Source organism: Lipotes vexillifer, unplaced genomic scaffold, assembly GCF_000442215.2.
Source record: "Lipotes vexillifer unplaced genomic scaffold, Lipotes_vexillifer_v1.1 scaffold534, whole genome shotgun sequence".
Classification (NCBI taxonomy): domain Eukaryota; kingdom Metazoa; phylum Chordata; class Mammalia; order Artiodactyla; family Lipotidae; genus Lipotes; species Lipotes vexillifer.
The window spans coordinates 768,514-792,482 of NW_006787833.1; the positions used below are offsets into that span (position 1 = coordinate 768,514).

Here is a 23,969-nt window from a genome sequence, read left to right on the forward strand (position 1 = left end):
AATCACATCCATATAGGGCCATAGGTGTGATTAAAGATGTTACATTTTAAATGTATACCACAAGGCTGATGCATACCTGATGTTCAGTGAATGTTAACTTCTCTCACTCTGCCATTTCTAAAGTATCTTGTGTGGCAGTTCAGAGTTAAATCCAAATGAACAACACTGGGCTTTCCTCCTAGAGGGTGGAAGATAAATACAAAAAGCCAGTTTCGTTCATTTTACTCTTCAATGGACAGTAAATCCTGATTATTGCATAAACAAATCTTAATGCTTCATCTTTTTCCTTTCTCATCCATAAGAAGTTAATTTTGATTATTTTGTGTTCCTTGCTTGAGTTTTATTTTTATAGTATAATCTGTGGAATGCAAGATGCTCCCCTCTATGCAGATGATACTGAGAAGGGCTTTATGGCCAGGCCTCTGAGTTATTTCTGCCCTGGTCTAAACTATTTCCAGATGGGTGCTTGGAAACTTCCCCTGGGGTGGGTGAGAAGCATATGAAAAACATATGGAATATGTCAAGTTCTAAAATATGGGGTTTGGATTGTGGACACGGTGGTGAAATCGAGTAGGGAGAAAAGCTGGAGAAATTATGGTTGCATCTATAACACAAAAGGAGGGGGGAGAAATAAAACCCCCAAAGAAATTTTTTTATAAAACAGATATTTAAAGGAATTAACAGAAAATATATTTTATGCTGGCAGAGTCCTTTTAAAATGCGATTGATCTAGGTTCAAGAATCAAAATGAGATAATGAGAAACAGTGATTGTACTATTTTTGTTCCACATCATATTTTTACCAGCAGATCTGAGCCAAAGTGTTTGGAAAGAGGATGGATTTGCTTATCAAATGAACCGGACTAAATGAAAGACTTCCAAGAACAATAAAACTTCTTAAAAAGTCTAATTTGATTCTTACAGGTATCATCCTACCATCCTTTCTGATGAAATGTCTTTTGTGACATTTAGCATTGGATTATACCAGTCTGGTACAAAAAACAGAAAAACCTTGCACTTAGTGATCTTCTAGACCATTGGACCAAACTTTATTGTGCATGTTGATCACCTGGGATCTTGTTAAAATTCATATTCCGATTCAGTTGGTTGGTAGGGCCTGATGCTTCATTTCAAACAAGCTCTCGGGTGATGCTGATGCTAAAACCACATGCAGCATTTGAGTAGAAAAGATTTAGGGGCAATTTCATATAAATCGCCTGCTGAGGAGAATGATCACCCCTTCTTCTTTCTTCTGAAAATCAGAAGAACCCAATTTTAGCATACTGTACATTGTTGTTGATAACATTATGATATCATAATAAAGCTGAGCCTGAGTTTAAGGGCCAAACTTGGCAGCTATCCTAAGGGTGGATTCAGAACAAGTATTTGCCAGAAATGATTGTAGATATGAACTTTGTCTCATGAAGCATTAAGTTGTCAAGGAGGACAGTGGAGGTAAGACAAATATGTGGTTTGTTTAGCCTGATGTGGATCTTCCCCGATTTCTTCTGTGCTCGGTTATCAGTCACAGCTTGCTGCTAAGACTAAGTCTGAAATATAGATCCAGATGATCTACACTGTAATAACCCACCTTGGTGGGATTGTGAGAGCCACAGACTCACTGTCTGGCTAGAGACCTACCGGTGCTAGTATCTGGCTTGTGAAGCCAGTGGTAGAGCAGAGCTGACCGGTTTGCTCCAGGGCTCTGGTTGGCAGTGAAGGCTCAGAGGTGTGCCTGATACATTGACCCCAAAGCGAGCAGTGAGGTCCCAGAATCTCCAGGCTGGTCAGCTGTACCTTAAGAATCCTGACCTGTTAGCTGAGATAGAGCCCCGGGAGGGCGCTGTACTTACCATCATGTGAAGTCTTGCTCACATAATGTTGAGCGGTGACTGAAAGATACACAGCAAGGAAGAAAGTTTTCTATTTTCGAGACATTTTTTTTCCTTCTCAGTGGTTTTTTTCTATAGTCCTAGTAGACCATTCTTTCTTCTTCTCAGCAAAAATTTCTTTCATTTACTTCTGAAAAAAAGAATTGTTTGCACTCACTTCATTTACTTAAAAAAAATTAAATTGCTTTTATATTTAAAAATTAATTTTAAATAAATAAAATATTACAGGGCAGCGTCACATTTCCTTACCTTCTCATCACAGAGATGACCTGTATTCTGAATTTTATGTGTATCACGTCTATGCATGTTTATATCCTTTTATTATATATATATATCTCAATAATATGTATATACATGTCTCCATACACACTGCATAATATTGCTTTCTGTTTTACATTTTACATAAATGCAATCATACTTATTGATTTTACTGGAAATACATTGAATTTATAGGTTAATTTGGGGAGAATCTTTATTGACTCCTCATACTGAATTTGGAGTATCTTTCCATTTATTCAGTCTTCTTTTATGTCCTTCACTAAAATTTCGTATTTTTTCCATAAAAGTCTTATAGATATCCTGTTACATTTATTCCTAGGCATCTTATTTTTTGTTGCTATTAAAAATGGTGACCATTTAAAAATTATGGATGTACCCTGTCCACCTTACCTAAAATAACCCTCCTTAATCACTTGGTTTTTTCCTCCTAGAGCATATCACTACCTCATTATATTTCTATTTATTTGTTTATTATCTATCTCTCCTTCTAGAATGTAAGCTCCCCGAAGGAAGGAACATTGTCTGTTTTCTTCATTGTCCTGTCCCAGTGTTTGGCAATATAGTAGAGAGACAAATATTGTTGAATGAGTGTTGACTAAGTTACACCTTGTAAATTTTCATTCGCTGGTATAAGGAAACCCTATTAATTTTTGCATATTATCTTTTTTTGTTTGTTTTGTTTTTTCACACACACACACACACTGTATTTTATTTTTGCAAGAGATAAATAGACTGACACCAAGCATTGTAAATTTGCATATTATCTTATCCTGACACTGTTCCATTCTCTAGAATTGCCCAAAATTTTGTCTCTTGTCTGCTACTCTATCTTCAGTGCCTAGAAAAGGACCTGACATGTTAAGGTGCTCGGTAGATATTTATGAATGAATGACTGCTCTTGAATATTGATTTATAGCACTTCCTTTCCAATTCTTACAACCATTCCCCCTTTCCCTGTCTTATTGCCCTGGAGAACCCTTCGGTATACTGTGCAACAAAGTGATGAGCAAGCTTTCTTGTGTTGTTTCTTATTTAAAAGAAATGTTTAAAAACTTTTACCTCTAAGCATATTTGCTGTAGGTGTTTGGTGGGCAGTTCTCATCCAGCTGAGAAAATTTCCCTCTATTCCTAATTTTCTAAGAGTTTTTATGATGAATGGGTGTTCAGTTTTAGCGAATGCTTTACTGCAATTGTCACTGATTCTCCCTTCATATATTTTTGCATCTTTTTTTCTCTTTAAATCTTTGTGTGTACGTGTGTGTGTTGAATTGTTGTAATAGATCTTTTCATCTTAAACCATTGTGAGTCCAACCTTATTAAGATATACATATTTTACAGATTGATGGATTGATTTAGCTAATATTTTATGTAAGATTTTTCATCTGCATTAAGTGAGATTGACTTAAACTTTTTCTTTCTTTGACCTCCCTTGACTGATTTTGCTTCCAAGATTATATTAAATTCATTAAATAAGTTGGACTCTGTCCCCTCTTTTCTATTTTTTTTTTCTTTTACAATATACACAAGATTAGGATTGGGATATTGACTTATTGAAGCTTTGGTAGAGTTCTTCTATAAAATAATCTGGGCTCGGGTATTTGTTTCCTTTTGTCTGCAGGCAATTTTTAATACTGGCATTTTTTAATTTAATGGTATTTTTAGGTTTTTTCATTTTTTTCTTCAACTAGTTATAGTATTGTATTTTTATAAAAATTGTCTAAGTTCAAATTTAGTGGCATAGGTTTTTAGTAAATTTCATTATAATTTTAAAAATGTCTAGTATATCTGTTGTTTTGTCCTTTTCTTATTAGTTATATTGCTCACTTAAGCTTTCTTCTGTTATTGGTCAGTCTTATTGGAGGTTTATATTTTGTTAGTCTTATCAAAAGAATAGCTTTTGGTTTCTTAATCTTTTCTAGTATTTTCTACATTTCTGTTTCACTAATTTCAGATGTTGTGTTATTTCTTCTACTTCCTTTATGCGGTTTGTATATTTGTTTTTTGTTTTACTAACTTCTGGGATTAGACATCTCGTCCATTTTTCTTAGTATTAGTTATTTTTTACCATAAACATTTAAGGCTATAAATTTCCCTCTAAATAATGCTTTGACTACACTCCCTAAGTTTTATGGGTCCAGCACACTTCTACTGCTCAACTCTGCCTGTTTTAATACATAATGTGTTCACTCTCATTCAGTCCTAGATATATTCTAAATTTCCATTATGATTTCTTGTTTAACACATGGTTTATATAGAAAGTTGTTTTACATACCCAAATTGCGGGATCTCTTTGTTATCTCTTTATTACCCTGTTCTAATTTTATTCTATAGTGGTCAGAGAACATATTTTTTAATAGTTTTAATATTTTCTGAGATTTGGTGTGTTGTCAACTATATATTGATACATTTTTATGCATGTTAATGGGCACATGAAAAATATAAATATAGAGAATTTATAAATTCTAATTGTTGGGTGTTATAGAAAGCTTGTTATTGTCTTGTTGTTATTGTAATTCATCGTCTTATGGAAATCACCAAAAGTCATCTAATTTACTCCTTAATATGTGTGAAAAATAATCCTATAGTGGACCCTCGAAAACTGCTCCTTTAAAAGTTACTAATTTACTTTGAGTAACCAAATCCTATAGCCCAACAGTCCCCAACCTTTTTGGCACCAGGGACCAGTTTCGTGGAAGACAATTTTTCCATGGACTTGGTGTGGGGGTTGTGGTGGGGGGATGGTTCAGGCGGTGCTGTGAGTGATGGGGAGAGATGCAGAGCAGCAAATGAAGCTTCATTTGCTCGCCTGCTCGGGGGTTGGGGACCCCTGCTATAGCCTGTTCTTAATCCTGGATCTTTCTGTCATATGACACTCTTCATCACTCTCTCCTTAATTTTCTCTTGGCTTCTGTGACATGGCACTGATCTTGTTTTTATCCTACTTTCCAGACTATTCCTGTGTTTATTGCTTCCTCTTCCTTTCACTGAACTCAAAATATGGGTGTTCCCTAAGCTTCTGCTCTTATCTCTTCTCTCTCTCTCTATGTATCACTCCCCAATTTTTCATTTCTAAACCCCCAATCTAGCCATGTTTTCAGCTATTTTCATATGCATACAGGTGATTTCCAAATACAGCCTCAGAGTCTCTTCTGAAGCCCAAACTTGGCACCATGAATTGGGTTGAATTGGCTTTATACTTGTGGATCCTTCTCTGGACCATCTCTTCTATTATATTTATCTATTTGTCTACCCTCCCACCAACACCATGTTACCTTGATTATATCCAAGTTTTTTAAGCATTGAGGCCAATTTTTAAAGGCATTCATTTAGCATCTACGTGTTCCAGACTCTTTATATATGTGACTAATGACAATTACATGAGGTAGATCTTATTTCCCACCCTCCATTCCCCCATGTCATCATAACTGCAGAATATAAAGAAGTCGAATATGCCATGCTTGAACGCTAGCCTGTTTTAGTGCAAATGCCATGTTTTTTCTACCTTTACAGAAATTAAGTACAGATGCCTTTGATTGGCATTTAAGTTCTCCCCAAATTAACCCATCATACTGCTCCAGCTTCTAATGTTTTCTTAAAGGTACTCAGTATTCTAACCAAACGAGACCTCTCACAGATTTCTAAATATGTCCCAGTCTTTCTGCATATGTGCTCTGGTTAGCACGCATTCCCTGCCCACCATTTTTGCACCTTAAATCCAGCGCATGTTTACATTTCCATCTTAAAAAAAAATCTCTCCATCAAGCTATTACTGAACCTCACAATTGCATGTGATACCTCTGCCTCAGAATAACTCTGATGGCATGATATTCTGTCTTCTATATTCTGTTTTTTTCTATCTTCTTGCCCAATTTTCCCCCAGAAAGAAAACTCCCTGAAGGCAGTGTATTAATTGTCTTTTATCTCTTGAATCGCCATTTCAACAAATTTGAGTGTAAGAAATGTTTTGAGTTAGTTAAAAGACACTGTGATTAAAGTTAAAGAAAAAATTTAAAAACCAAACAGGTCAACCCAGCAAGTGATTCAGGATAATCCCAAAATTTATTTTATCAGTTAAATCCCTAATTTTGTTTTTTCCAATCAGAACTTTCCAGGTGGAGGAGTCTCAAGACTGTAGCAGAGATTTTGTGGAGATCCGGGAAGGAAACGCCACTGGTCGCTTGGTGGGACGATACTGTGGAAACGTCCTCCCTCTCAATTATTCATCCATTCTTGGGCACATCCTGTGGATCAGATTTATCTCCGATGGCTCAGGCAGTGGCGTGGGCTTCCAGGCTGCATTTACCAACAGTGAGTTGGTTCTGTTTTAGTGATGGCTTCCAGAATGTGTCCTACAAACTAGAAGGATAGCAATGTTTTCAGTAATGCATTAAGAACAATTCCCCTATATTTAATGTCTCTGTGGAATTACTTTATTATATAATGTACTAGAAAAATTAAATTATATATGAATGACTCATTAAGAGCCAGGGAGAGCATTCTCAGTGGTTCTAACATTCTTTTAAAGCTCTAGTGTCTACCTAATTTTAAGTTAAACATTTTTCATGATATTGCAATAGAGAGTTTTCTAATGTATTATCGTTTCAGTTTGGTATACTTATATCAAATGTGTTTCATTTGATCCCATATACTCTATATTCCTCAAGTTAAAAATCTTTACTCTGGTACAAATGAACCCATTTACAAAACAGAAATAGGGTCACAGATGTAGAAAGCAAACTTACGGTTACCAGGAGGAAAGGGGAAGGGGGGAGGGATAAACTGGGAGATTGGGATTGACATATAAGCACTACTATATATGAAATAGATAACTAATCAGGACCTACTGTATAGCACAGGGAACTCTACTCCAGACTCCATGGTGACCTATGTGGGAAAAGAATCTAAAAAAGAGTGGATATATGTATATGTATAACTGATACACTTTGCTGTACAGCAGCAACTAGCACAAATTGTAAATTAACTATACTCCAATAAAAATTAATTTAAAAAAACACAAGAAACGTTTCCTATTACTTTAGGATATTCCTAAGTGCTCAGATATTGTAATAACAGGATATTCTTCTAACAGGATAAAATGTTAAATATTAATAGCTACTCTATATGTTGTTCGAAAATGTCAGTTTCTCTTACATAGTTAAAGAAAAAAAAAACACGTTTCGTTCTCTTTTAACATGAAGTAAAATAGGTAAACCAAAATTATAGAATAGGGCTGGTAATACCCCTTCCCAAGTCACCAAGTTCCCTGGGGTCTGAGAACCTAATTTTACATGGGACGCTATTGCTTGTTTTCACACCATGTGGTCTTCTAAGGACATGGAATTCCATTCACAATATCACCCTTCTCCAAAGAATTAATAGATAGCAGAGAAACCAAAAGGGAAGCAGTATTTCTTTCAGTGTTCAGAAAAGACATTGCAGTCAATTAAAAGTCCATCCTTTTTAACACCCCTTGCCTTTTGTTTCTTTCATTTGACTAAAGAGCTGTTTTAAGTAGGTCTGATTTACTACTCTGTTTTCCTTCCTAGTATTTGGCAATGATAATATTGTGGGAACTCAGGGGAAAATTGCCTCTCCCTTATGGCCCGGAAATTACCCCCACAACTCCAATTACCATTGGATAGTGAACGTGAATGAATCTCAGGTTATCCATGGTAGAATCTTGGAGATGGACATGGAGGCAACACTCAACTGCTATTATGACAAACTAAAGGTGAGTTTCCAAGAGCAACTGATGTTTATACATTTTGGCGAATTGCTGTTGGCAACCACAGATCCAAGTTAATGTCTATTCAAGCATTTACAAGTCATAGGGGATGGTCTATCCTACATCACGAATACCCCTTCCAGGTTACCTGAACAATGGTGATTCTGGTAGTATAATTATTATCTTTGATTCTGTAACTAACTTTTTTTCCGCATTGTTGTAATTTTTCTGTTGGGCTTTATCTAAGCATGTGTATGTGTCTTAAATAAGAATTTATTCTATCTTATATCCCATTACCCTGTTTATTCTCCTGTTAGAGTGTTAAAAAAAATTTGAACAATCATTTTAAAGTAAGTAAATATAAGTATATAAAAATTGTGGTGATCATTGCCATCCAGACATTGGCAACTGCATCAATTCCAAAAACACTATCAGATTATTTTTTATCCAGTTTTATTGAGGTATATTTGACAAATAAATATTATATATATTTAAGATGTACAACTAGGTCTTTTGATATATGATATTTTACAATTTTACATTGTAAAATAATAATCACAATCAAGCTAATTAACATATCCATCACCTCAAATGGTTACCATCTTCTTTCTTTGTTTCTGGTGTGGTGAGAATACTTAAGATTTACCCTCTTAGCAAATTTCAAGTATATACATGGTAATATTAGCTATAGTCACATTGTTCTACATTAGATCTTCAGAATTATTAATCTTGCATAACTGAAACTTTGTACCCTTTGACCATCTCCCTATTCCCCGCTCCCCCCATCTCCTGGTAAACACCATTCTACTTTCTGCTTCTATGGGTTTCACTATTTTACTATCAGATTCTTGAGGGCCAAGATTCTGTCTTACTCATTTTAGGTCCACGGTGCTTCACATAGAACCTAGTACTTGATAGATGCTCAGTAAGTTGGAAATAATTATTAGCTAATTTGAAATCTGAGCTTATATAGTAGCTTCAGTAGAGAAATATGTAATAACAGTTACAACGAACTTGTTCAAATTATTTACAAGATGGAGGGAAGGATGTGAAATGTAATTGGAGAGATCCATCCACATGTGAAGAAAAAAATAAACATGCTCAAGATTACGTATTTGGAAACTATCACAAAATATGTCTCTAACTATGTAATCTAACATTTTCAACCAAATGAAAGAGATTTCTTGAGTGCTTTGAGTATGCTGAGCCCTCACAAGCTGTGATTCTTTTGTTGTTATTAATTCTGCTTCTTTACTTCTTTGGAAATGTGAACTCCTTCAGGATACCTGGCCACTTTCTCTCGTTAGACTTTTCCTTTTTCTTGTGACTTTTCCTTTTTCTTGTTACTTTCCCCCTTTCTTCCTAATTCCTCCCTTTTGAGGCCCCAAAGCACATTTAATAGGCACTGTTGTTGTGCCACTATCCTGGTTCCTACTTTTCCACCCATAAATTTTACTGTAAATCGAATAATGAGCTATATCACATGGAGCATGGTTACTAATATAATTCTGCAGGAAAGATATAGATAATTTTAAAACACATTTAATTACTTGCAATCATAGTTTATACTTCATGGTTTTCTATTTATGAAGAAAAATGGAGGTGATTGACTGAGTTCAGTGTTCTATTATCTGTCTTTTCCATGCAGGTTTATGATGGGGCTGGCATTCATTCCCGCCTGATTGGAACCTATTGTGGTACCCAGACTGGCTCTTTGAGCTCCACTAGAAGTTCTTTGACATTTCAGTTTTCTTCTGACTCTTCAGTCTCAGGGAAAGGATTCCTTTTGGAGTGGTTTGCAATGAATGCCTCTGTTGGACCTTTACCTACCATTGCTACAGGTGTGTTTGGTAATAAATGAAATTCTTTTTAGGGGCTGATATGTGCAGACTAATATTTCAAAGGTTCCTACTAATAAGGGCCAAATACACAAGTGAATAAGAAGAGTAATTACAGTCTCAAAACCCTTCCTCCATATGTTAAGGTGTCCTTTTAATTTCATAAATACTTAGAGATTAGATGTTTATTTCAAAAAAATGCTGGTTTCCCATTATATTTTCCATAATAGTTAAGGGTTTGATGTCCATAAGATATTCTACTTACAATTTCTAGAAATCGCTTTAGAGATCTCTGAAAGTTTGGTTTGCAAATACCACACACACACACACACACACACACACACACTAGGATCAACTAATGCAAGTAACTGTTTCTCCTCTATGTTACCTTTTAAGTGTGCCTTCAAAAATGCTTCACTGTGTCCTTAGCTGGTTGTAAACCCTCATGTTTCAAGGTAAAGTTGGCCTAAATTTTAAGCTTTCATTTTACTATTTTTAAGACATTTTAAATTCCCTCAGTAAGTTGTGTTTTGGGAGACTGCGCTTTTCTTTTGAAAATTTGTTTAAACACTTTTGAATGGCTCTTGTGAATTTGAGAGTTGACATAGAATAAATTCAGCAGATACTTCTCATGGCATATTCTCACTCCTTGAAATATTTGATTGGGACATATTATCATTGGATCTCATTGAAGAATATTCAGACTTTGAACTTGTTCTAAGACTAAACAGACCCTAAAAGATTAGAGTCTGTTTGCTTCTAGCTTCTTGGGAATTTTTACCAGCAGAGATCACAGATGAAGGTGTAATTCATACTTATATTTATTTAATGGCTCTTAGCATTCTGTCCTAAGATGTTATTTTCACCTCTCTTGCAAGGTGCTTTCATAACATTGACTATGAAACTCTTCCTTAAAATATTAATCTATTTATCTAAGAGCAAAGAGCCATCAGCAAGATTGCCAAATGTAATTTAGAGCTATCCATTTAAGACTGGATAGCTCTTATAAGTAAACTTGAGTTAAGCTTCTTTTATGTCCACAAATCTCAAGTTACAGAAGAAATCACTCATGCAAAACATTATATCAATAAGTATATTGTAGTACTCAAAAAGAAAGTTCTCTTCTCATACATATATTCCATAATTATGTGATTTAAGTGGGTGAGTGAGTATAGCGTAGTATCATAAATCTCATTTCTCTTAATGAAAAACAAGCAAAGGAAAAAATAAAAGGATAAGAAAATTTTACAGTTTACTAGTTACCTAGTTGGTGTAAATGATTATCTCATGATCATAGCACATTCTGACACTTTCATTAAAGTGAAAAAAAAGCTTACTGTTTTAAATTGTATTAATATATTGACCACGTGACATTAGCATTCCTTATGTGAACATACATTAAATTTAATTCAACCAATATTTATAGAGGGTTTATTATAGACATGCTGAGGTAAGTGTATACCAGCTAAGAAAGGAAACCAAGATATAACCTCTACTCTCCAAGAGTTCAAAAGTAATTGGCAAAGATAAAGCATTCAGTTAAATAATGATATAGTAACTAAATGACTAAATGACAAAGCAAAAAGCAGTCAAAGGAAAATAAGCCTAATGTGGACTAGGGTCATGTGAAGGAAATTAAACATGTCAAGTAGGAAAACATTAGCTTATCAGTCAGGACATATTTGATTATGCTGCAGTAACAAATAATTCCAAACTCTGAAGAGCTGAAAAACACAAGACTTCTTACTTGTTCATGTTACCCTCTTGGGTTAACTGGGTGTTGGATCTGACATTGTTTGGGATGTTACCTGTGATCATGGCAAGAGGAAAGAGAGCCCTGGCATGCCTCAGTCTAAAAGTGTTCAGCTTAAAAGTGATACATGTCATTTTGCTTATGATTCATAAACCAGAACTGGTCAAATGGCCTCACCCAACCGCAGAAGTATTAGGAAATGCAATTTCACCATATGTTTGGAAGTGAGGAAAAATGGAATATTTGACAAACAGCACTAACAGCTTATAGTTAGTATGATAACTGCTTTTTATAAATTCAAGATAAGAAATATTTTATGTAAAGGAAAATCTTAACATTTGAAGATATTGGGTAATATTTGGATCTTATACTTTGAAATTGCTTTTACCTTATTTTATTTTTAAACATCTGCAGCCTATATAGTAATAGGATAAAGTAATTAGGACCTAGTCCTATAAATTTTACATTCGTTTCTTGGTGGCCCTAGCAAGATTCAAACATGTATTGTATAAGAGTCATAAACTTCTGGAATGGTGGAGTAAAGGCCTCTTAAACTCTATTCTTGCAGAAAAACAATGGGAACACTGGCAAAAAATTTTTAAATCAACTTTTGAGAACTCTTGAAATTAATTAAAAATTGAAATAATCTAAAGAGTGTTTATTCAAGAAAAAATGGTTCAGTCTGAGTGACAGTAGACAAGTTTCTGGCATCATAATTTTCCCTATTCCCATCTCTCTCCCTGTCCTAGCTTTGCAGTAACCTCACAATAGCCTCACAACCACGTTAGCCATGAAATCAGCAGCCTAACAGCCATTGGAAGGGGTGGAGTAGATCTGGAACTCCAGAAAGCATCCTATCCCTAAGGAATTGCTATTATTTAACCTGTCTGGCAGCTTCCTAGAAAAGCTCCATTCTCAGGACTTTTCTTGATCTGACCTGACTCAGTGTGCTCTGCGCAAAAGCCCTATCTCTGGGGTGTTTTTTTAGAAATTGTCAGTGGCAAGTTATTTAACATCACAGCTGCATGTGGCAGTGATTCCAGTTACAGCTAATAAGAGGCTGACCAAAAATGTCAAAAGAAAAACTGGGGAGTGATATATCCATAGGGGGCTTTGAAAAGCTTTGACATATTTCTGGGAACATAGAACGCTCCACTCATGTGCAGGGCTATAAACATGCCCAACATGAGACTCGAGAAGGCCCCAGTCTCTCACCTCTGTAGGATCTTGAGGCTCTGTGAAAGTAGAAAGTGAATTCTAGGGCAGAGTTATAAACTGTCTTCTAGAGTCATATAGGTATATCCCAATACACACACACACACACACACAAACACACACACACACACTCAGAAAAGTGAGAGAATTATTGGTTCAAGACATTTAAAGGAATCTCTGTTTAATCAGTTGTTGATCACTAACCTGAACACAGACTTTCAATGGTTACACACAACAATTAACACAGACATTACAGAATTAGTGCACAAAAGCCACTGAACAAAGAGCAGTGACAGCAGACTTTGGGGGAGGGGTTGATTTCCAGAATTGCCACATTACATTGTTTAAAATGTCTGGTTTTCAACAAAAAATTATGAGACACATGAAGAAATAGGAAAGTATGGCCTATGCAGAGGAATATAAGCAATCCATAGAAACTGTCTCGGAGAAAGCCAAAATGTCAGACTTACTTAACAAAGACTTTAAATAAGCTATTGTAAATATGTTAAAGAACTAAAAGAAATCATGTCTAAAGATTTAAAGAAGAGTATGGGAATGATGTCTCACCAGATAGAGGATATCAATAAAGTGATAGATATGTTTGAAAGAAAAAGCAACCAACTAGAAATTTTGGAGTAGAAATTCACTGGGTGGGCTCAATGACAGATCTGAGCAGGCAGAAGAAAGAATCACTGAATTTGAATGTAGGTCAGTTAGGATTATCCTGTTGAGGAAAAGAAAGGAGAAAATTATACAGAGCTTCAGAAACTATCATTTATATCAACATATGTATGCATAATGAGAGTCCCAAGCAAAGAAAGAGGGAAAGGGAAGAAAAGAATACTTGAAGAAATAATGTCTGTACACATCCCAGATTTGATGAAAAATATTAATCTACACATCCAAGAATCCCCAAAATTCCAGGTAGGATAAACTCAATAAGATCTGTACCTAGACATACTGCTGTCAAACTATCAAAGCTAAAGAAAAGGGGTTATCTTGAAAGCACGAAGAGAAAATCACTTATCTTGTAAAAACAATTCTCAACAGGGTTAGCATCTCATTGCTCATCAGAAACCATGAAGGTCAGAGCAGTGGGATGACATAGTCAGTGTGCTAAAGTAAAAAGACTGTTGATCAAGAATTCTATAGCCAGAAAATGTATCCTCCAAACTAAGTAGAAATTAAAACATTCCCAGATAAATGAAAACTGAGAGAATTCATTGCAAGCAGACCTATGCTACAGGAAATGCTAAAGGGGGGCTTTCAGAATGAAATGAAATGACCCTAGCATGTCTTTACTGCTAGACAGTAGGTAGTGAAGACAGCTACATGTGTAAATATAAAGGCAGTATAAATGTATTTTCATCTGTAGCTCTTTTCTTCTGCTATCTGGTTTAAAGACAGCTGCGTAAGGCAATAATAATAAACTATGCTGATGGTCTTATAATGTTTAAATATATAATTTTATGACAATAATAGCATAAAAGATGGAGGTGGGTGGGAATGGAGTTATATTATAGCCAAGTTTTGTATACTATTAAAATTAAGTTAATATTAATCCAAACTACATTGTCTTAACTTAAGATGTTAATTGTAATCCTCTGAGCAACCACACAGAAAAAACTCGAAAATATACAGTTAAATAAATAACAAATGAATTAAAGTGATATACTAGAAAATATGTATTTAACACTAGGATGGCTATAATCAGTAAGACAGATAATAATAATTATTGACAAACATGTGGAGAATCTGGGACCCTTGTACATTGCTAGTGGAAATGTAAAGTCCTATAGCCACTTTGGAAAACAGTTTAGCAGTTCCTCAGAGATTGAAACACAGGGTTACCATACAATCCAGCAATTCCACTCCTAGTTATATACCTAAGAAAATTGAAAACATATGTCCACACAAAAATTTATACACGAATGTTCATAGAAACGTTATTCATAAATAGTGAAAAAGAGGAAAGAACCCAAATGTCAAACGGCTGATGAATGGAAAAACTAAACGTGGTATATCTGTATAGTGGAATACTATTCTGCCTTAAAATGAAAGAAGTATTGATACATGCTAGAATACAGATGAACCTTAGAATATTATGCTAAGTGAATGAAGCCAGTCACAAGAGGCCACATATAGTATGATTATATTTATATAAAATGTCTTAAATAGGCAAATCCATAGAGACAGAAAGTAGTCTAGTGGTTTCCATAGACTTGTGGAGTAGAGAACAGAGAATCAGTGGTAAAGAGTATACAGTGTCTTTCAGGGTGGTGAAAATATGTTCTAAGATTAGGTAGCAGTGATGATTGCAGAACTTTGTGAATATACTAAAAACCACTGAACTATTTAGAAGGGTAAATTACTATTTAAAAGGGTAAATTTTATGGTGAGTGAATAATAACTCAACAAAACTGTTATTTAAAAAGCAAACAACAACAACAACAACAAAAAGGCTGTTGTTATTATAAGCTCACAAACTTTTTTGAATGCTTCATTTCACCAAATTGAAAATTTTTTTCAAAATTGCCTAATATAAATTACATGATGAATAGCTATGCTAAAAAAAGGTGAAGACTAAAGCACACTGGAAACATGAACAAAGTTCTACCTTGGTAACGATAATAATAGGGTCTTCCATATGGACTTACTTCATGCTTGACAAATAATAGGCACTCATTAATAATTGGGTTAAGTGGTAAAACTATGGTGAAAAAAGTAGAATACAGTGTGTTTTTCTTCAAAAAATTATGGAAGTCACAGCTGTCTGAATCAGTGGATTTAATAAAATATGTATAAATTTCTTTGAGAAAATTGTTTCAATTGGTTGTTTCAGTATAGAACTGTGGCTTTCAAGTGAAATGCTACCTTCTTTTCTGCCAGAGGTATTTCAACGACGTTGCTTTTCATTCTGCAGGTGCTTGTGGTGGGTTCCTGCAGACAGGAGATGCTCCAGTCTTTCTTTACTCCCCAGGCTGGCCTGAAAGCTACAGTAATGGCGCTGACTGTATGTGGCTTATCCAGGCTCCTGATTCTACTGTGGAACTCAACATCCTTTCCCTGGACATTGAATCTCATAGTACATGCAGCTATGATAAACTTGTGATAAGAGACGGTGAGAAACGTTTAAAAAACAAGATAAAACAAAAAACTACCAAGTTTCAACCCTGACACACATTTAGTTACATTCAATTATAATCATACTTGTTTACTGCTTCCATCCATTTGCATGGAAATGCACAGGTATTATGGTCAGTGAAAGCATGAGATACTAGAATTGGCCACCATTTCTGCAGAACATAAGGAAAGCATTAAATTTCCTGGAGCAAAATAATCCACACACTATGTTAGGGACAGCATTACATTCCCAAGAGGAAACACTCCCTGTGGTTTAAGTAGGAAATTATAATCTGAGTTTCCAGGTTGTGCTGCTTTCTTGTTGAAAGGCTATGGAAATAAATCTTGATATTTTATACCTATGGCTTTAAGATCCAAGTGTGAAAACTATTTAAAATTGCAATGTATTCAAGTTTCTATTGTGTACTGAATCTCTGGGTAGAATGGGTAGAATTAAGGGCTAATATTTTTTCATCTTTTCCTCTACCCAGATGTGGTATTGCTATGCGATGAGTGAGGGATATAAATAATGCTTCAATGCAAGATTCACAGAATTGTGCTTCACGATTTGCATGGAACACAGGAGAATAGGGAGGCCATATCCTCTAGTCAGTGTCTCTTACAGTGAGGTCCCCAGACCGGTGGCAGCATGAGCATCACCTGGGAACTTGTTAGAGATGCAAATTCTATGCCCCACCCCGGACCAACTAAACTAGAAACTTGGATGGGTCCTAGATCTGTCTCCAGTTAAGGTTAAGATCAGAGTGAGCAGAGTAAGGCAGGATTGGACAAAGTAGAGTCAGATCCTGTCTTTATTTAAAATTTCAATATTTTGTTCATTTTACATTAAATTTCAATTTTTGAAATATTGTACTAAAATATTTTTATCTTGATTTCTGAGGTCTTGGGCACCTCCTTAAGTTTTGCCCCCTATGTGAGGTGCTCCCTTCGCCTGACCCGGGTCCCTGCCTCCCGGTGGTAGAGTCTCTGAAGCTGGGGACCCACTGCCCTGCGTGACACAGATTGCAACCCCAGTGCCTGCCTAGACAGCAGGTGACATCTAGTAAGGTGTTAAACTGGAGGACAGAATCAAAGGGGCAGCTACTAGGAGTGCAGGTTCGGTGTTATGGATCTTATTTTCCAAGATATATGAGAAGCATAGAGTTTTCTATGAACTTCTCAGTTTGTTAAATTTTGGCGATTAATGAAAAAAGCTTCAGAGCATTTTTTTTTGGGGGGGGACCAAAGCATGTGTTTGATTTTGGCCCACTGGTGGCTAATGTGCATTTTCATGTCCCCCTTATCCCCTTAACCCTAGACCACCACTAAGTATAGTGAGAAAAATCAAATGGCAGAGGTGCTTTACTTTCCTTCTGTAGGAGCTGGGCAGTAAGTGAAGACTCAAGTCAGTCATACAAACGTGATCAGATGGTAAACCATAACTTTCCCCCTTTTTCCTATCAACTATCTGCTATCAGCACATTGCCCAGAAGAACTATCATCTTTCCTCTTTTTTTTCTTTCTTTAGGAAAGAAACGAAAATCAGTAGACCCAACTCAGTCTCATTGAGAGAGAAAATATACACATGTGAAATAAGTAACAACATATAATAAGCTTCAAAGCTTTGTGATGCAGTTAATTAGAGAATAAGTCAACAGATTTGGGGTGAAATGTGTAGCAAAATAGCATAATGAAGATAAGAATGCAAAAGGAGTCACAGATAAATTTTTGAATGATAAAAAATGCAAAAGTTTCCAGAGGTCAGAACCCCTGTAAAGAATGCCTTTCCAAGCATCCTGTATTTATAGCTGTGCTACTACATTCGATAACTTGTTTTCTAAACTAGTTAATAATGAGTAAGTTTTAGGTTGTGGTCAATGTCAAAAAAGAATCATTTTGCTAGTTGAGTGAAAGGACAAATTTCCTCGTGTCTCATATTCTATTTTTGTCTTTTTTTAAGTTTCCAATTAATTAATTCTCTGCCTTAGGGAAAAAACAACATATTTTCCCAGCCAAGGAATCTAAGTCCTTGCTCCATTCAGGCTTTGACTGAGACAGTTGTTCTGATCAAAATTTATAATCAAGAGAAAAGCCAAAGGAAAAATGGCCTTGGGGGTTACCCAGCTCTCACTGATGTCTCTGGAGGTGCACATTTGCTGACACTATCTTTTTTCCTCCTCCACACATGGAGAGAAGTGTGTTCTTATAATGGCAAAACAAACAATGAACAACAAAATAATGAAAAGAAAAAAGAAAACCCCTCTGAAGGTGAAGGCAGATTTCGGGGCAAATGACCTTATAACATTAGCATCGGATCTGGGGCTGAAGAATCAAACCTTTTTTTTTTTTTGGATACTTGACCTTCAGCAGTCAGAATAGTTTAGATCAGTATCTACTGCACATATCAGCCCTGGTCCTCAGTTACTTCCCAATCTCACGTCCTCTCATTTTGAGTTTTCGTTCCAGGAAGAACTGTCAGCCAGTCTTTGGAAAGGCAATGGGAACTGGCAAAGAAGTTGTTATTGAAAAAAAGGTTAAAGAAAAAGACAGGCGGCACCGCTACAAACTGGAGCCGCAATGATGTAACCCCTGGAATGTCCCTTATTTGGTAATCCTGCTGCCTCCTAGGAATGGGAGTGTTTTGAGAATAATGTGTGAGGCACTTTGGCTAGGTTGCAATGATGGTGGAGGATACTCTTTTTAAAAAATTTTTATTGGAGTTTAGTTGATTTACAGTGTTGTGTTAGTTTCAGGTGTGCAGCAAAGTGCATCAGTCATATGTATGCCTGTATCCACTGTTTTTTAGATTCTATTCCCATATAGGTCATTACAGAGTGTTGAGCAGAGTTCCCTGTGCTGTACAGTGGGTCCTTATTAGGTATCTACTTTATATAGAGTAGTGTGTATATGTCCAGCCCAATCTCCCAGTTTGTCCCTCCGCAACCCCCTTCCTCCCTGGTAACCATAAATTTGTTTTCTATATCTGTGACTGTATTTCTGTTTTGTAAATAAGTTGTGGGGGAGACCCTTAAGACATCATATTTTCACACTGACATTTCCTCTCTTTGGTCGTAGGAGACAACAGCATGGCCCAGGAGCTAGCAGTTCTCTGTGGCAGAGAGATCCCTGGGCCCATCCGGTCTACTGGAGAGCACATGGTGATCCACTTCACCTCGGACTTCAGTGTAACCAGGGCGGGCTTTAATGCATCGTTTCACAAGAGTAATATGTTCTCATGGTTCTAATTCATTTCATCTCATCTTCCTCTTGCTCTCTCCCTAACACACTCTGCTCATTTTTCAATGCCAGGACACAGGTTCTAAGTCAGAGTACCCAGGTCTCTGCCTGGTCTCTGGGGGTTATCCTGATGTCAGGTATTAAGTCTTAATCAAAAAAAAGGAAAGAAAAGAAAGAAACTGGCCACATTTGTGAATGGTCCCCCATCTTCAGTTCTTTGGGCAGGGCATCTTCCCTCCACGGTAGGCACAAGAGTAAGATGTTTAAAACAAAATTTCAGCCTAGCAGATGGCCGGAACCAGAAGACAGTACATATCCGTAGCACATCAAAGAAGCAGTAGGTCAGAGTTACCTTCAACCTAAGAAATAACCAAAGTAATGTAGGAGATATTGTCATAAATCCCTTGGTTGAAAGGATTCATTTAAAGGTTGGCAGGAAGAGTCTGTTGCTCTTGAAATATGAATTTGGTGAGTCTGACAATGTGCATCATATATGGCAGGCTATCGTGTGGAGTATGATTGAGACTTTCAAAACTTGACAATATGTGAAGTCCAAACAATCATTTTCAACCCACACTGGATTAAAGTTAAAAAGTAGCCCACAGAATGTGACATTTCTAAAGACTCTCATATTTTTAACGGAAAAACCTAATTTTAAAGTAGATTATCAATCTGGACGTGAAAAATGAATGCTTTCTCCAGTATTACATATGCCTTTTATAGAGTAGGGACCAATTGAAGATAAACGGTTGTCCTCACAGTCAAGGGGGGCCAGCTGTAGAGTGGTTTAGGAGGATGGGCTTGGGAATTAGACAGACCTAAGGTAAATTTCCACCTCTGCGTTTTAACGAGCCGTGTGAGCTCCCTGCCCTCACTCACTGACGCTCCGGTCGGTCCCTGACAGCTGGCAAATAAGCGTCTGCTGCATCGCTGTCTTCTCAGCTCGAGCTTCTCCCTCTCTGTCACGTGGCTCGTGGACGTGTGCGTGACAGCTCGCGCTGTATGAGTTAACATGTGGGAAACTAACTCTTGCCTCCCACCGATTTTTACCTCCCCCAGCCCCAGACTTGTTCATTCCACATTCTGCTCGATTTTAGGAAGTGGAAAGTACATTCTTCTATAGCTATTTAAGCCAGGAAGCTTGCATCACCGTTGATTCTTCTTTTCTGGCTCCATCAATCCCATTCATCAACAAACCACAGTGGTCCCACCCTCGCAATATATCCAGAGTCCACCCACTTCTCCCCATTTCTACTGCTCTGCCACCCTAGTCCAGGCACCTGTCAACCCTCCTTGCACTCAAGAAGTCTCCCCCGTACTGGACCTCTTGCTTCTGCTTTTCCCCGCCCTTCCTTAGAGTGTAAGTATTGCAGACAGAGTGAGTCTTTAAAATGTTAAGTCAGATCACGCCATTCTGATGCTCAGAATGCTTCAATGTGTTCCTCTTCTTACTCCGAGTAAGCCCTTGCAGTGTCCTGCACGACCTACCGGGCTCACCGTTTAGATCTCTCGTTTGGCCTCATGCATTCTGACCTCTGTGATGCACCACTAACACAGCAGCCTTCACGCCAGCTGTTTTCTGGACTGCAGTGCTCTTCTCTCAAACAGGCTTATGTCTTGATTCCCCGTCTCTCTTTTTCTTTTTTAAATTTATTTTATGGAAGTCTAGTTGATTTACAATATTGTGTTAATTGCTGCTGTACAGCAAAGTGACTCAGTTATACATAGACATACATTCTTTTTCATATTCTTTTCCATTATGGTTTATCACAGGACATTGAATATAGTTCCCAGTGTTATACAGAAGGACCTTGTTGTTTATCTGTTTTATGTATAGTAGTTTGTATCTGCTAACCCCAAACTCCAAATTTATCCCTACCCACCCCACCCTGCTTTCCCCTTTGGTAACCATAGGTTTGTTCTCTTTGTGAGTCTGTTTCTGTTTCATAGGCAGGTTCATTTGTGATGTATTTGAGATTCCACAGAAACATGATAACAGATGAGATTTGTCTTTCTCTGTCTGACTTACTTCACTTAGGATGTGATCCCCCGTTTCAATCAGGTCTCTGCTCCGATATGACTGCAGTAACGTGGCCTTCGCTAACTGCCCCAGGCAGTATAGTTCATTTTCCCTCTCCCTGTTCATCTTTCTTTGTAGAACTTATCACCACCTCACATATTAATTATGTAGGTGTTTGTTGTATGTCTGACTCCTCTACAAAGTAAGCTTCATGAAAGTTAAGGGATTTGTCTCTACGGCTTACTTCCACATCCCTATCTTAGAAACAAAAACAAAATGAGTACCGAGGAGCCTGTGCTCCATCCAAGCTTGTTGCGCTAATTGTTTCCAACATTTTTTGGTTCCGAGTGAGTTTCAAACCACATTTCTATTGCCTATACTTTGAAAATTCTCAAGACAAACAGAAAATGCATCAAAATCCAGTTGTGAGTGTTATTTAAATGTGCTATTTTTCTTTCTTCCTGGGAAGGTTGTGGTGGATACTTGCATGCAGACAGAGGGATTATCACGTCACCCAGGTATGCAGAGACCTACACTCCCAACCTCAACTGCTCTTGGCATGTCCAGGTTCAGAGTGGTCTGACCATCGCTGTACACTTTGAACAGCCCTTCCAGATTCCAAATAGAGACTCTTCTTGCAGCCAGGGGGATTACTTGGTGGTAGGTGTTGTTTGCTGCTTTTTCTAACTACTTTCTCTACACACTTCATTCAGAAAACAAAATGATGATGTTTCCCCTCCTGGGCTATAAACTGATAGAACTTGTATACCTCATCTTTATCAGTATGAAGGAAATTGTGCAATTGTAATTTGTCTTTCCAGCTAAAAAATGGACCTGATATCTCTTCTCCACCCTTGGGACCCCATGGAGGAAATGGGCATTTTTGTGGCAGTCGCCCTTCGTCCACTCTGTTCACCTCAGATAATCAAATGTTTGTTCAGTTCATTTCTGATAATAGTAATGAAGGACAAGGATTTAAAATCACATATGAGGCAAAGAGTTTAGGTAAGTATTTTCACTGAGAATAATGTCTGTACTTTTCCTGCAATTGCTTGGCCTTTTTTGTTTAAATAGATTTGAGAAAAAAATATGTAAAGTTTTTTTCTGAACTAACAATAATAATGTTAATAAAAGTAGCTACCTATTATCAAGCACTTACTTTATGCTTGATACATTTGATATCTCATCACAACTACGTTTTCTTCATTGTGCCCATTCTTCAGATAAGTAAGATGAGGCTTAGATCGTTCCAAGGCCACATATCAAGAGAATGAACAAAGTGAACTTCTCCATGAGTATAAATTGAGCTGATCTTAATGATCCCCTGAAATTCCTTAGACTTTTCCATTATGCAATGTCTAATTATGTTACATACAGTTATAGAAACATTATAAGAATGATAATCACATTGTTTTGTAATCATCTGTATGCTTCTTTTTAAATAAACATATAATCCTCTATTATTACCCATTTAATTATATATTACAGTAATGATCTTCACTTAATTACCTTGTCTTAATTATACTTGATTGTAATTATATTTAATTCTACTGTAATGATTTGATTTCTGTGACATTTATTTTTAGATAATGTTTAATTGCATAAATAAGTAAACAAGCATAGCCTCAAAAAAGGGAAGGAATGGTGTCTGTAAAGAGTAAGTCTTCGTCCCCTTAAAATTAGATAATTTGGATTTCAGCATAACCCTATGACCTCAATCACAGATTCCTGGACATATTTCAAAATCTGTATTAATCTAAATGAGCCATATGTTTTATCGCACATTCTCCAAAATAAGAGAATTTAAAATGTCAGCAGAATTTCTTCATTTGAAGAGAGGAGAGGACGTAAGTCTCCACCAACTGACACAGAAAATCATCTAATGCCTCGTGTAGATTCCATGACTACAGGGAATGTCCTTTCACTGCTTCCCAGACCACATAGCTCTGGTGCTTAGAAGGAGCCTTTACCAGCACAGCTTTGTGACCCCAGTACCGCTGCCTTATATGTAGCGAGTTTCTCATCCTTCCCCGTCTCCATTCTGAGCTTTGCTGCTGAGTTGTGAATGGGCAGGATTTCACCTGGTCCTGAGCCTTTAGAGAGCCTTATAGATTTGCAAACACTGTAACTCTTTCGTTGCTTTTTCGACCCTCTGTTCATGCAAGAATGGTATGGCCGTTACCGTCTCCCCATCTTTCTGCCTCAACATTAGACTTAAAAGTCTTTTGATTTCAAAACCTGTTGCGATATGATCACTCTTTTGTTTCTCTCAACTTTCTGATTCAACCATTTCCTATAACTACAGTCAGTTCTACTCCCCATCTATCTTTCCAGCACACCAACTTCTTTGCCAGTTCAGTTTCTCAGCTTTTAACACACGTTATTCAGTGAACAACTTGCGGCATCGCGTTAGCCTTGTCCTGCGCCATGGTTCTCCAAGGACACTCCTTCACTACGGCTGATTGAGAGTTCTGTGTCCCTGTGCTCCATGCTTTTATTCTCACTGGATTGATTGACATTCTCATTAATTAACTGAACATTTACAAAGTGCTTCACACCGTGCAAACTACCAAGTCTGTTGAGGAGTTCAGTGCAGAGGGGGAGACATACAAGCAAAGGCACAGGTAGGACACGGTACGATGAGGCTAGAAGGAGGGGCTGTCGGGAGCTATGGGTGGGAGAAGGCTCCCAGAGGAAGGAAACTGACAGAGATTTGCCAGTCAGTGAAGAAAGGAGGTGACAACATATCAAGTCTCAACGGCTGTGCAATAACAAGGCATTTCCGTGAATCTGAAAGAATTCACGACTGCTGGAGAAGAGAGTCAAAAGAAGCTAAAGATCATGGTGGTGAAGCAGGCAGGAATCATGATGCTGAGGGCGGCACCAAA

General features: G+C 37.0%; 1 protein-coding gene across 1 annotated transcript in view; it reads left to right on the forward strand.

Annotated features, from left to right (window-relative positions):
• The window catches only part of CUBN (cubilin), a 273,447-nt gene that overhangs the window by 160,815 nt on the left and 88,663 nt on the right, over positions 1-23,969 (forward strand). The window contains exons 37-43 of the mRNA XM_007460874.1: positions 6,273-6,478; positions 7,717-7,901; positions 9,544-9,736; positions 15,625-15,822; positions 18,900-19,046; positions 21,551-21,741; positions 21,903-22,086. Coding sequence (XP_007460936.1) covers positions 6,273-6,478; positions 7,717-7,901; positions 9,544-9,736; positions 15,625-15,822; positions 18,900-19,046; positions 21,551-21,741; positions 21,903-22,086 — 1,304 coding nt within the window. The remainder of the gene's footprint in view (positions 1-6,272; positions 6,479-7,716; positions 7,902-9,543; positions 9,737-15,624; positions 15,823-18,899; positions 19,047-21,550; positions 21,742-21,902; positions 22,087-23,969) is intronic.